At 35.8% G+C, this 14,517-nt stretch overlaps 1 protein-coding gene and 1 long non-coding RNA gene across 3 annotated transcripts; one reads left to right on the forward strand and one right to left on the reverse strand.

Annotated features, from left to right (window-relative positions):
- Positions 1-1,597: 1,597 nt before the first annotated feature.
- On the forward strand, positions 1,598-13,252 carry LOC110831624 (cytochrome P450 4C1). Of its 2 annotated transcripts, none has more exons than XM_022067840.2 (12): positions 1,598-1,768; positions 4,589-4,695; positions 5,573-5,663; positions 6,054-6,239; positions 6,764-6,833; positions 7,939-8,065; positions 8,856-8,934; positions 9,455-9,561; positions 10,651-10,719; positions 11,422-11,593; positions 11,863-12,042; positions 12,634-13,252. In XM_022067840.2, exons 1-12 carry the CDS (start codon positions 1,750-1,752, stop codon positions 12,792-12,794), a joined length of 1,368 nt encoding a protein of 455 aa, XP_021923532.2. In that variant the 5' UTR covers positions 1,598-1,749; the 3' UTR covers positions 12,795-13,252. The 2 variants fall into 2 exon arrangements, with proteins under 2 accessions (XP_021923532.2, XP_087200918.1); XM_087344792.1 differs by lacking the exon at positions 1,598-1,768 and adding an exon at positions 2,564-2,772.
- Positions 7,604-14,497, reverse strand: LOC110831710 (uncharacterized). Its single transcript, XR_002543674.2, has 3 exons — positions 14,309-14,497; positions 11,822-11,980; positions 7,604-11,613 (listed from the first exon to the last, which is right to left on the reverse strand). It is a non-coding gene; the product is annotated as an uncharacterized LOC110831710 (long non-coding RNA).
- Between the last annotated feature and the right edge of the window lie 20 nt (positions 14,498-14,517).

Genomic DNA, 14,517 nt, shown 5'->3' on the forward strand with positions numbered 1-14,517 from the left:
TCTTCCTTCCTTCCTTCCTTCCTTCCTTCCTTCCTTCCTTCCTTCCTTCCTTCCTTCCTTTCTTCCTTCCTTCCTTCCTTCATTGAGTGGTCCGCATACTGGGCACTCCCTACAAGGTCAGCGGCCATAATCGGTGGATCCAGTTCTACATCCGTTACGTGCAGTCAGTTTATGAAAATCAAAACAGACATAATCTCTGGCTACGATCTAAACAGCTGAGAGGAGTCGATAAATCAATCGATATATTGGACATTTGATACTCTACAGCCGGACGTCATCTTAGATGATACACTGATATTTCCTGGAAAGGCCCGTGTGGGATATTAATGAAAGCGCCAGGTATAACTGTTTAGGTAACAACCTGGGGTAAGGCAACTGACGTTCTAGAAATCTGGTGGGGTGGAGGGACGCAGAAGTTGCAACGAATCAGACACGTGTTGACCTTCATCTGACCGTCTTGCACGTGGAGTTCAATCTCCTTAGACAGCCAAGGTAAGATGAACTCTGATCCTCTGATTGGTACACCACAAGGGGCCTTCTGCAGCCTTAACCGCGCGGCACAGTTTTCCTTGACCACTTGTTGATTTTTCGGGTTCTGAACTCAAAGGTGCACCACCATTTTCGTAAAATCTGTCTGTTATCCTCAATTTATTCACGGTAAGTCCGTACCAAAGGAGATGACTCAAGGTCAGTGTTGGGTCCATTGATACCACGTGGTCCACTTGCCTAGGCACTAACACACGAATTCTAGGCCCAGGGACTAGATCATGTGGTCGATTCTGCCATTTTATCACCGGAGATAAATTTCTGGCACCCGTTGGATGGAACCGTGAAATTGGGGCGATTATCAAACGGTTTTACTAATGGGAGGTACATGGAAGTCATCTAAGGATTTTCCAATCAACCTGGCACATTAAAAATAACATTTTTTTTGCATAATATTAACAATATAAGTCTCCTTGTAACTAATAACTCAGTGGTACGAAAACTTCCACCTCAGCTCGGTAGGGTAAAACCTCGTTTCATGGAGGGAGAATTTCGAAGGCCAACGTCGTTAAATAAGTCTATAAAATCGTGTGTTTTGCTATTGCAGAATATTTAATTGAGGACACGTGACCTACTCTTGTGTTGAGCGTGCTCTGTAAATTCAGATCGTTAAAGTATTTAAAAGTTTTAGCAATGGTAATTATATAAACCGCCTGCTATAACAATAAGTAATTCTTCATTTCGTGTCTTGCGTATGGGTTATGTATGATTGTCAGTGTAAACATCGATTATTTCCTTAAACAGTTCTAACTAATCGATCTTTGTAATGGTGAAGTGTAGTGTTTTCTTCGCGGTACGGACTGAATTCGTAAATATTATTTAGACGGGATTCGAGCTACGAACGATTAATGCATTAATTGCATCGTTTTGAAATTTTACGTAGATATAGATTTTTCACAAGAACTGCATTTCTATTTATATATTTAAAAAAAAAACACTACACTTTCACTGTAAAAATAAATAAATATTTTAATTCTTAAGGAAACAGAAAATATTAACATGTAACGCACGTGAAGTGCTTTAATTTGGTTTTAGGTTCTCACGGCGACGAATATGAAAATATCTGTCATCTGGATTATTGCACCTTGAGGATGGAGGCAATGATGTCTGAAACGTCGGTAAATATATACAAGATTAAACGATGCAACATGTCAGAGAATATCCGTGTCCACTTTCGTTTGATGACATAACTAATGACTTGCCATGTGGAATTTGTGTGGTGGTAAGTTTCAGCAATGCAAATGGCGTTAAAACATTGAACTCGCGACCAGCCAACCTTCATGCAGTGCCAAGATCTCGGATATATTTAGTTGAAAATAACTGAGGAACTTTGGCTAGGCTTGTAGTCAGCAGGTTATTTAATTAAAATCCGCTATTCTGAAGGTCAGGGGCTATCAGAACTGTATCGGATACATCTGCGTTTATGTTAAATACTCGGACGAAGGTGCAGTCTGAATACTAATTTAATAACGCAAAATCATTCAAAATGCTTACAATACGTGGCGACGTTAACAAAATGAGCGTAACAGTGGCAAATCGAAATATTTCATTTAAAAATTGCTATTATGCAGTACGCAAGATAATATCCGTCAACGAAAGTGTCCCATCTTTAACTTCCAGAAAGATAGATTTTGCTGTAGGTTACTATACACGTATGCCTCGAAATAAGTACATGTCACCCGTGATTCGAATTGGATTTTCTCGTTTGTAGTTTTCGAAAAGGCTCGTAAGTTATTAGAAGCCGTAAATATTGTTTTGTGTCTGGAGACTTATTATGAGTGATGAATTGCAAAAGTCACAATGTCGTGATGGGGGGACAGACACTGAACCAACTTTCTGTCGGGTGCGTATGTACCGAAGTTATGCCCAAGATACGTCGTTTTCTAAACCTAAAATTGCCCAATGAGACGCCTGCTAGGCGGGGCTTATCCTAATATTTTTCTCCCGATCTCAGGGATGAGTTGAAGGGGCGAAGTATGTGGGGGGGGGGGTGCCGTGCCTTATATATTACAAGACGGAGCCTCGACGTGAGGTTTCGACGGCGAACGAGGACAATGTTGGACGCGACGTTTTGGAGTTGTGGCTTCTGTGTCGTGTTGGCGATCGTCCTATTCGTGATTTACGTGTGCAAACGTGTGTACTTTTGGGTTGCGGTTCGCTGGTTGCCGGGGCCACCGGCACTGCCTGTTCTTGGCAACGCACTTCTGCTCACCGGAGGACAAGATAGTAAGTGAGCGTAGTGAAACACTTTGCTAATTAGTGTAGTGCCAGAAAGATGAATTGTGTGCTCCATCACACTTTGGCTCTTTAACTCAGTGGTATTCAACCTTTTTGTTCGTTTACCCCCAGATATAATTTCTCTTCAACTTTGTACCCCCAAAGTTGTTGGTGTATAATTTAAGTTATACATAGTATATAATCTACATCTAAAATAAATTAAATAAATTACATTACTGATTATTCAGTGTTTATCATAAAATAATATTTTTTTTAAAATTTCACGTACCCCCTAAGATGTCTTCGCGTACCCCCAGATATAATTTCTCTTCAACTTTGTACCCCCAGAGTTGTTGGTGTATAATTAAAGTTATACGTAGTATATAATCTATATCTAAAATAAATTAAATAAATTACATTACTGATTATTCAGTGTTTATCATAAAATAATATATTTTTTTAAATTTCACGTACCCCCTAAGATGTCTTCGCGTATCCCAGGTTGAATACCACTGCTTTAACTGATCTTGATAGTCATTTATTCCAAATACAAACAAATATAGGCCTACTGTTGAAAGAATCAGTCAATAACAGAGCGACATTGATTTAATCAGGAAATATGGGCCCCTTTCCCATATCTGTGTACCTGTAACACTCATAACTTGTGGACCAACCGATGGATTCTCACGAAACTTCGTATGAAAACTGTGTCGTTACATTCCACCCAGCTACCTCTGAACTTTTAAATTTATTAACACCAATAACGGGAGAATTGCCGGTGTGCGAATTTCTGAGGTGGGACCTATGAAGAACCCTGTGTTTGAAAAAGATGCTCTGAAAAACACATTTTCAAGCAGACGTTAAATAGATCAGTATAAAACTCAATGAAATGTTGCGACAGACAACGAGATGATCACATAAGCCTATTTATGTCTTCGGGGAAGTTAATTAGGCTAAAAGTGCGTTATTAATAATGAATGTGGAAAAATTTCGTATAATGGAATTGACTCTTAGATTATTTCCTTAAACAGCGTTAACTAATCGATCTTTGTAATGGTGGAGTGTAGTGTTTTCTTCGCGGTACGGACTGGATTCTTAAATACTATTTAGAGGAGTTTCGGCTTCAAAGGGATAACAGTTCTTGGTTTTCCTAAGCACCGAAACAGTTATAACTTCTTGCTGTAATTTGAATAGAATCGATATTATCGTATCGTTTATAATTCTTGAATCGAACTCTCCTGCAAGTTGTATCTACATCATTTTACTGTAGTTTTATTATAATATATGCGACGAAGTGAGATTTGTTATGAATACAAGAAACATTTTGTCGGATGGAATCTTTTCGCGGGTCGCGTTCTGACCTGCCAGCGACACAGTAATCGCGAAGACAATACATGGCGATACGCAGATAAGATGTGTTTTGCTCTAAGTTTTCAAGGAAATATGCCAGCCGCTTTCTACTTTACGTAAACAAGGAAAAGTGACCTTCCTTAAATTTGGCCTGCCTTGTTTTTCCCTCAACTGCGTTTCTCAATAAGACACTCGCATAAACAAACAACAGGCGACTTAGTTAACATCGGCCATTTCTGTTTCGAAAATTAATAGACTACAACAAAAAGAGTGAAATGTGTCATACCCGGGGGGGGGGGGGTTCCCCCCCTGTGCTATGAGCCAAACTCTTTGCTGAGTTATCGTTATCAAGGAAGAATTGGGTTTTCGTCTCGACTTCGAGTCATGACATGTTGAAATTCTTTGTCTTATGTATATTTGAGAACCGATACGGTGAATGGTTTACAATATTTATATTTTATTTACTCTGTTTTAGAGTTTTTCCAGCTCTTGACTCAGTGTGCTGAAAAATATGGGGATGTTTTTCGTTTGTGGGTTGGACAACGACCATTCGTCTTCCTCTACCGCGCTGAAGCTGTCCAGGTAACTAACATGAAGGCTCATTCTAATTAATGACAACCAGGAATTATAAACTGAAATAATTTTATTCTTTATGATGAAATTATTCTATAAAACAGTAGGTATGAATATCTTTCAGGCGTTATTTTAAAGAAAAAGAATTATCTAAATATCTTCTTCACGTAAGTTTTGAGGTTTTCCACAGCGGTGAGTATGAAGATTTCTGTTAACATCGACCAGACTATACATCGCAACAACCCAGAAGACAGGAATCTTTATCTTGTTCACGATTTTGAATCTCGTATTTACATATGCAGATCAATGCTAATGGATTGTATAGGTGACCAGTTAATATATCACGCTGGCTTAGACGCTTGTATTTCGTTAAATATAATTTGAATCACACTGAGAAAAAGTGAATACATTTTTATAAAGCTTGCAGATGTGTTACTATTTCGTAGGTGTATCATGTGTTCGAAGACGATAAATTCGCCCAGTTACTTTTAATGTAGACTCTCAGTAATAAATTTAATGGAAATTCGTTGTTTTCGGAGATGCATCGTGCGAACTGTCACATAAATTCGGGAAGTTTCGCTTACGAGTGTATGTTCATCTAGATAGAATTTTTGAAATAAACAAAAGCCAAGTTTCCGGATTTTCTTAATAAGCAGCCCCCAATTTTACGTCATTTCGTCCTGCATGGGAAAATACGATTAAGACAACTGCGTTAATTGTTATGAATCTGATTAAACAATTATCTCATCTATGACCAATTTCAGTTACAGCCTAATTTGTAAGACAGTCGTCACTCGTAATTATGTCGGTTGCGATCATAATTAAACAATGTTTTAACAGTCAGTGAGTGTTTGCATCTTGAAATGTTCTCATATTTTGTCCACAGCCTATTCTGAACTCCAGTCTGCACATTAATAAAAGCTACGAATACAGTTTTCTGTTGCCTTGGCTCGGAACTGGATTGTTAACAGCCACTGGTGAGTGCCCTTAAAATAATCAATCTCAAATGTGCAGCTACGTTCAAAATTAAGATGAAGCTGTACCAACTAATTTTAGTGAAACTCTCAAATATAAAATTAATCGAGATGTTACGATAGACGAATTTGACAGACATGACGTAATTTTTGCAACTTCGTTGTGTGAAACTTGCAGAAGCGAGTTTAGAAAATGGAAGGCTATTGAACTAGCTCTGACAGATGCTGATGGATTTTTTGATTCTGTAGTTCCTGAACAGGTTTAGAACTTGTACTGTGGAGTCAGAGTCAGCTAATTTACGTAGAATCTCATGAATTGGACTTCAGCATTGCACTGCTCAGCATATAAACAATGATACTTTCACTGACCGTGAACTTTCTTTACTTGTGCAGGGGAGAAATGGCACTCAAGGCGGAAGCTTCTGACACCATCATTTCACAGTCATATTTTAGAGGACTTCCTTGAACCAATCTACCAGGAGAGTCTTCTTCTGTGCCGACGACTGCAGATGGAGCTGGACAAACCGTACTTCAATATCATGCCATATGTTAAACTTTGTGCCCTCGATGTCATCTGCAGTAAGTGAAACTGATGTTACGTCACAGACGTAGAAGACGAGTCCATCCAGAAACTGTATTTCCTGTGAATTATTTAAAGTAAAAGACGACATCTTATCTGCTATTCACATTTTACTGTAGATATTAAAATCAAAGTAAATTTTGAAAAATAGTCTAAAGTTGAGAGAGTCCTGTGTGCGGATATAATTAAAGATTTCATAGATGACATGCAGTTTATGACAAAGTATTGCAAGTGATGCGTCTTCTAGCGTATACAATAAAGTTCAGTTGTATTTAAATTAATTTTGGCTCTAGGTACTTATCAGTAATTTAAACTAAACTTGATTACCCCTGTTCTCAGATCTTTAGACAGATTTTTATAACAGGAAAATTTTCTTTGGATATCATCTATACTTTTATGTTTTAAACTTCAGGAACAAAATAAGTGTACGTCCGATAACAATATCATCACGACTTCACCAAATCACTGTCAACAGACATATTACAGCAACTACCTGAGGGTATTTCTTTTTTTTCATTTTCAGATACTGCATTGGGAACAAACATGAATGCACAGAAAGATTCAAACAGCGAATATGTGATTGCTGTTGACAGGTTAGTTAGTAAGATAGTGTAATTGCGTCATATTGTGAATTTTCTAACAATTAATTATTTTAATCCGTCTGATCACAATATTTTAAAATTTCTTATAATTAAGATAATAAAATATCATTGATGTTCCATATCGATTGATCGATTTACATTTTGGAACATCCTTTACACAACATGTTTCAGTTTTTATAAAACCATCATCAGGTGTAAATTATTTACGAACTTAAAACTCAAATATGATTCCATTTGGTGATGTTTCATGCCATTTGTTTTTCAATTTTGGGCGAGGTGTTGTCTTTTCTTAAATTTTATCAGATGTACATATCGGTCATAGATGTATTGACCCACACCTACACGATGACAGTAGTACTTCTGGACATATCGGAACAATCACTCCTACATCTATGACCGATATGTACATCTGATAAAATTTAAGAAAAGACAACACCTCGCCCAAAATTGAAAAACAAATGGCATGAAACATCACCAAATGGAATCATATTTGAGTTTTAAGTTCGTAAATAATTTACACCTGATGATGGTTTTATAAAAACTGAAACATGTTGTGTAAAGGATGTTCCAAAATATAAATCGATCAATCGATATGGAACATCAATGATATTTTATTATCTTAATTATAAGAAATTTTAAATATTGTGATAAGACGGATTAAAATAAATAATTGTTAGGTTAGTTAGTGTTTAAAGTATTGGTTTTCTCTCTGTTGATGAGCTCAGTGTCAGTTTTCAGCTAGGATGAAGAAAACACATCTACATAATTCAATTCCTTTAATTACTCCTTAGAATCGCAAGTGATAACAATATGGAACACAGGAGAATTGATTTCATTACTTGTGTGTTCAAATAGTGGGTCTGTGTACTTTTTGAAGCCTCAAATTTGTATTAGCAGCCATTCAGCCTGTAATTTATGTTAATTGCTTATTACTCTTTCTTATTTGAAAGATCGGTTAACTGAATTGCTCTAATAATTTTGCTAAATTGTAATTAATTAAACAAATGTAATCCAGAAACAAATCATATATGCCTACTCTACATTAAAATAATTTAAAAGCCTAATTATGTTACACTTTCTTGCATTTCTTGAACAGACTGTCTGAAATTCTTCAGAGGAGATTCATAACTCCGTGGCTAAAACCAGACTCAATATTCAAGAGATCAGAATTTGGGAAAAGACAGGCACAGTGCCTTAAAATAATCCACGAATTTACAAGAAAGGTGAGTTGGAAAATAATTCGTAAATTTACAATATGCAAATGTGTCGAAAATAATCGACAGATTTGCGATAACAGCGAATTAAAAATAATTCATGAATTTAACAGCGATGAGTTGACTGCTTCAGTACGTATTCATTTATTTACCTCAGTGCATCATTTATTCCTTGATCATTGTCGCTGTATGTGCACTATAATGCAAGAAGGGCCATGTTTCCGTCTAATATCAACATCGGTCCAACGTAATTGCTAATTTCCGTGAAACTTAAACTGCCCATTATTAGTTTTCTCAAAAGACCACAACTACATTTTAATTGCCTCTCTTCAAGATATGTATCAGTAATAATTAAACATCAAGAGCAAAGAAGCATTATGAAATCAGACTGATTGCCTGGGAAATCTTCACTGAAAGTTAGTTTCAAATTATAATTTTAAAGGCCGCTGCAGCCTAAGGTTAACATCCACTCGCCTGAACATGCTGCTAATTGGAGAATCCAAGGAGGGATAATTTCTTGGCATAAATTTGATTTTATCCTATACCTTTCAATTGATTTTAATTAGCAACAGTTGATGTTCTTATTCATAATTACAAGAAAATTTAAAATTCTTTAAATTTGCTTTTGGGTGAAATCCGTGCAGCCCTAACTCAGTTTGTTGCATTATGAGATTTAGTCCTTCAGTTGTAATGTAATGTAATTAATCTCAGTTTATGGCTGAGTCTGACTTAGATTTGTTTTAGAGGATTAGAAAAATTGAACACTTATCAAAATGTCATATTTCATTTTGTCCCACAGGTAATTAATGAACATAAGCAGGAAAGGAAGCAACAAGAAAATTGTGTTTCAGAAAATTCACAGTCCGCTGAAATAAAGAGTAAGTCCCTTTACAGAAAGACATTTTAATTATTGTGGTTGCAGAAAGAAGTGACCTCTACTGTAATGTATACAGGATTAAAACCATAAATCAGCATTAAAATGATAAAGACTCTGCTAGAACTGTGTATTTCTAAAAATGATTTTGCATTAAATACTTCACATACTCTGTTGGTACCCACAGAAACACAGATGAACTGCATAGGAGGGTGTAAAAATCAAAACATTTTAACTGTTGTATTAAAAATTAATTGATCATAGTTCATGTAGGAGCAGGATAATGCAGGTCAAGTTGATTACAGATCAAAATTCAACACTCAATAAACAGAAGTCCTCTGCAATCTTAATGTCGAGCAGAGGTGGTAGATTTGCTGTCATACAAAGGAATGGAAACTGTATTCCAAACAAAGAAACTGATTTAATAATCAAAAAACTGAATGAGTGAAGTGTGTTTGATTTTGATTTTAAATGGAAGTAAAAGAATGATCTTTTATGCTAGAACTTGATTCTTTATTAACCAGAAAAACGCCGATTGGCATTACTGGATCTACTGCTGGAATTTTCTCAAGATGGCAGCGTATTGTCAGCTAGTGACATCCAAGAAGAAGTGTCCACTTTCACGTTTGCAGTAAGTCTAAATTATCACGCAATGGTATTAATAAAGGAACTACAATTTTCCAGTAGTAGAGAAACCATGTCTGAATGGTGTCTTTTGCATTTCTTCTTATGCAGAAACTAGTTCATTAAATATGAATACTACAGTGAATTATAAGAAGAAAATTAAATACATGAAAATAACTGATATTTATAGTTCAGAGCCTTCTTTATGTGGTTTATAGTTTTCAGATGATAGGATTTCACTTATTTTGATCAAACCCACCCACAACTGGGTCCCAATTTGAGGGAATTTGAGCCAGTCCAAATATTCACAGTCTCTTCCTCCAGTATCAACTTTAATATTATCCTTGAACTTAGCCCTTACAAGAGGATTCTTCTCAAAAGGCTTTTCAACCAAAATTTTATTTGTATTCTTCTACCCTTGCATGTTAAATATTCCAACAATCTCATCCTTCTTTGTGTAATCACGTAGCAGTGTCAGGCGAAGTGCGAAATCTATGAAGATTATCATTTAGTTTTCTTTGTAACCATGATATTTCATCTATTTCATCTATCTCATATATCAGTATTCTTGCTAGTATAGTTTTTAAAATTGTACTTCTGAATTTGAATCCTTAATAAAATTGCATTCCACACATTATTAACCAGTAAAAAATTTCAAGAACAAATCTGAGTAACATGAATTAGCAATTTTATCCATTTTTATCTTTATATTTTAAGAAGATAAGCTTCTTATAAGGCTACCACTGTTAATAATACAAACGGGATATAGACAGTGGTCTCTAAATGATCAGGATTGAACTACAACAGTTTCTAAAGGCAGTGGTTACGTAGCATTAAATAAGAAATTACAAGATTATTATGAACAATAAATTAATAGGGAACTGGAAGGTAATTGTCCTGATCCACTTGATAGTGCTCTGTGGCATTTACATAAGAGACTGAGAAAACTACAAAAGAATAACAATGAGGTTATGTTAGGTTTCGTTGCAAAGATTCAGTGATTAATGCAGGATTGTTTACCAGTACACTGCTCGATTATGTGCTATCTGATTGCGCAATGTCATTTGTTTTTTGTGCTAAGGCTTGCTAATTGCAGGGGCATGACACAATAGCAGCAGGCGTTGGATGGTGCCTTTATGTCTTGGGACACCACTTGGATGCACAAGTAAGTACACGAGATGGAAATGAAAGAGATAAGGAGAACAAAAGTTAAATATTCAGTACGTGGTACATGACCTGAATGTTTACATGACAAAGTATTATGGTGCTTGTTACAGTAAAGTATATTGTACTTGAAGTTCAATCCTTTCATTCTTCTATTCACCTTCTTTCATAACATTACTCAGTTTCAATCCCATTTAAATACTATTTATGTTGGTGTTCAATGTGGGGAGGTCATGTTCACATATTCTAATGTCTCGCCTCAGAAACTACCACTGTAAATGCTTTCAATGAAATTTACTGTTAGGAATTCACACTGTGTTATGATAAACCCAGTTTTTCATGAAGCATATCATAAAATTGGATATATCTCTACACGTAACATAAAATATACATTCGATCATGTCTTCTGAGTTGTGATACTTTGTGGTCTTGTAGTGATTTCTGTTTTGCAGAAATTTATTAACACATAGACAGACATGTAACTATAAACAAACAAAATTTTTAATTTTAATAATATTAGGAAATCCAATTTTGATTCATGGTGCTCCAGAACATTCAGTATTATTAACCCTGCCCCGAACAAGATCTGACATATTTTGTACCAATGGAAACATAACCGCTTCCGTACTATTTAAACATGTGTTATTTACATGGGTACATGTTTTACTGAACACAATTAGAATTTTAAATTAACCTTTCACAGGAGAAAGTTGTTCAAGAGGTGAGAAATGTGAAGGAAGCCGGAGGAGGAGAGTGGCCTACAATAAAGCAGCTGCAGAAACTCATTTTCCTTGAAAGGTGCATCAAAGAGGCAATGCGCCTGTATCCTGTAGTGCCACTTATTGCCAGAGATATAAAGCAACCCGTGCAAATATGTGAGTTATTGAAGTTCATACTGAAAAAAGGAAACAAGTTATTCATTTCTTGTAGTTCCTCAAGTTGACAATAAAAATTCTAATTCGTTATTCACAATATGTTTATTATTTATCTCTTAGGAGTAAGAATACACTAAAGTATAATACATTATCATTAACGAGTTATCTAAGTACCATAAATGTTAGACTCGGAGTTTGCATTATTATTTGTAATTTCTGTGCTAGTACCTGAAAGGAAATTTGTTTGTGTAATTCTTGTTCATTTGCAGTTGATCATGTGTTGCCACCAGGAGTCACAGTGTTGGTAAACACGTACATTTTACACCGAGACCCCAGATTCTTTCCAAATCCAGATATTTTTGATCCAGACCGTTTTCTTCTTGAAAACTGTGAAACAAGGCATCCATTTGCTTACATTCCATTTAGTGCTGGGCCAAGGAACTGTATTGGTAAGTGTTAACATTTATTGTATGGGAAGAGGGGATTTAAACCCCTACTACAGGCTGCAAAGTCAAATCGGTGGACTTTAAATCCACGATTAACGATTTAGCAATACTTTAATGCAATGCACAACCAGCTTGAAATAAAGAGCTGTAAGAAATATTTGGACTTACATTTGGGAAGTATCCAATTTAAGTCTTGAATAGAGATCTGGCTATGCTGACTGAGATCGTGGTTTTCTACAGTCACCCCAGATTAAGCTGAGAGATTGTCTTTAACCACACTACCTCCCTTTCTTCATCATACTAATTCGCATTGGGTATGGAGAAATTTACACAGTAAGGAGCATAATAATTTGTATTCTTCATCAAATATTATTAGGGTGTCACGTTAAATAGAATGGGGTGGCTTCCCACCCTTATGGCATGCAATGGTGGCTATGGATATGAACTGTCTTTAGCGGACTTCAGTGTGTCTGTAAGTTGTATCAAGTTCATTTAACTAATTTTATGTAATTTATGAAATCTGAATTAGGTAGAAAAGTGAATTTAGTTTTGAAAGAATGTAAAACAAATGTTTTCCATATTTCACTGTTTTAGGTCACAGATTTGCAACACTTGAACTTAAAGTGATACTTTCAACTATCTTGTGTCAGTATATGGTGAAATCTGTGGACGCTGAACGGCAGCTGAACCTCATGGGGGAGCTAGTGCTCCTGAACAAAGAAGGTATCCAGTTATCCATTGCTTCCAGAAAATGAGTGATGGCTGTGCATATTGTTGACATTTTAAACTAAACAATTTTAAGGTTAAGTAATCCATACTTTACTGGATATATAAATACAGAACAGGAAATCATTGACACATCCAATCCCACCCACTCTAAGCATAAAGGTAGCCCCTGATGATGGCCAAAACTGGCAGAAACATCCTGAACAGGGAAGGTAGAGGAGTATATTGTGTACCAGTTAATGTATGGTATAATGGTATGGACCTCGGTATTACGATATTAATTTTATATTAATAAAATTATGAAGAAGGGATCAGAGTTTAATTTTATAAATTGAAAGTATAAAGCACACAATTCTAGTTTTTGTTATCAGACGTATTAAACTTATCACAGCCAGTCCAGCAATATAAAGAGAAAATGTATTTGTCATCCTTTACATGTAACAGTCTTAATAAACAATACCAGCAATAAATACGTCATAGTTCCATATTGCTTGGTCCATTCTCACGTGAAGATGTTGAAGACGGAACAGATGTGATGGTAAATATTAACTTGCTCAACATTGGAAATATTTCTACATTTGAAATAACTACAGAAATGTCAGACAAGGCTGTATTTCAAACCATTCACCAAGGACATTTCTGATACCCTGTTATTGACATATGATATATATTGTTAATGTCGACAGTTTTGAAGTGTTGATGATGGTTTTCTGCATTGTAATACCTTGCTGACATGTAAGTACATACCAACATTTCTGAGGAACTGTCACTGTCTTCTGAGCTGATGAGAAAACTGTTTAACAAGGCGCTTTATAATTATTAGTCTTCACAAAATGTTTTTAGGATTATCAAGTCAGGTAGGATATATACCATGCACAGAAAAGTTAAAAAGAATGATACAAAGTTCTGATCAGAAAACTTGTAGGAATGAGATCATTTGTAAGCCTTAAGTTTAGATGAAAGAACAATATTAAAAAGGATCATAAAGAAATTGTTTAGAAAGTTGTGGACTGGTTTAATTTGACTCAAGATTGAGGTCAATGGCATTCTTCTAAAAACAAAAAAGGATCAAACTTGCCTGGAACCACCTCTAAGAAAGCAACCTGGAAATGGAAGACATTCAACATGTTTCAACCTGAAAGAATCTGCTGCTGCTGCAATCCATCATTGCAGAAGATAGAATACTGCAGAAACACAAATAGAAGGGGGACTTCATGGCTGTCTTGGAAAATTGACCAAAGGAAGTGTTGAACCACAGGATGTTATTATGTGCACAAACTTACAGAGTGTACTTTCCATCGATAGATCTGCAGATGAAGTATTTTTACCCACTGGCAGATTCCAGCATTTTTGATGAACTTTAGTGGGTCTGTTGCCATGAAGTTCCTTTGTCATTAACTATTTATGTTATACCCAAAAGCCATAACATGTGAAATGCCAACGTTTGTAATTCATATGTGGTTTACAGGAAACAAAGACAAATAATCATAGGTATGTTTGGTCATATCTAAGCAAGTAACTAAGCAAAGATCATTTACTCCACCTCTCAAAACAATATCTTTTGAGATGACAGTCTTCTGGGATGTTGCTCCGTGCAGCTTGATAGTAACTGTTGATGAACATCCCAGAAGCAGTCCTCTTCATACTTGCCCCCGTGAGAACGAGATATCGCATCAACCTCTTCCATAGATTTCGAACATGTAGTCGTAGGCACAGGTTACGAAGAGATGATTGCAATGTCTATGGATTGCG

This window comes from Zootermopsis nevadensis, unplaced genomic scaffold, assembly GCF_977971745.1.
Source record: "Zootermopsis nevadensis isolate Lab colony 2312 unplaced genomic scaffold, Znev_1.0 Znev_ptg000008l, whole genome shotgun sequence".
NCBI classification, from domain to species: domain Eukaryota; kingdom Metazoa; phylum Arthropoda; class Insecta; order Blattodea; family Termopsidae; genus Zootermopsis; species Zootermopsis nevadensis.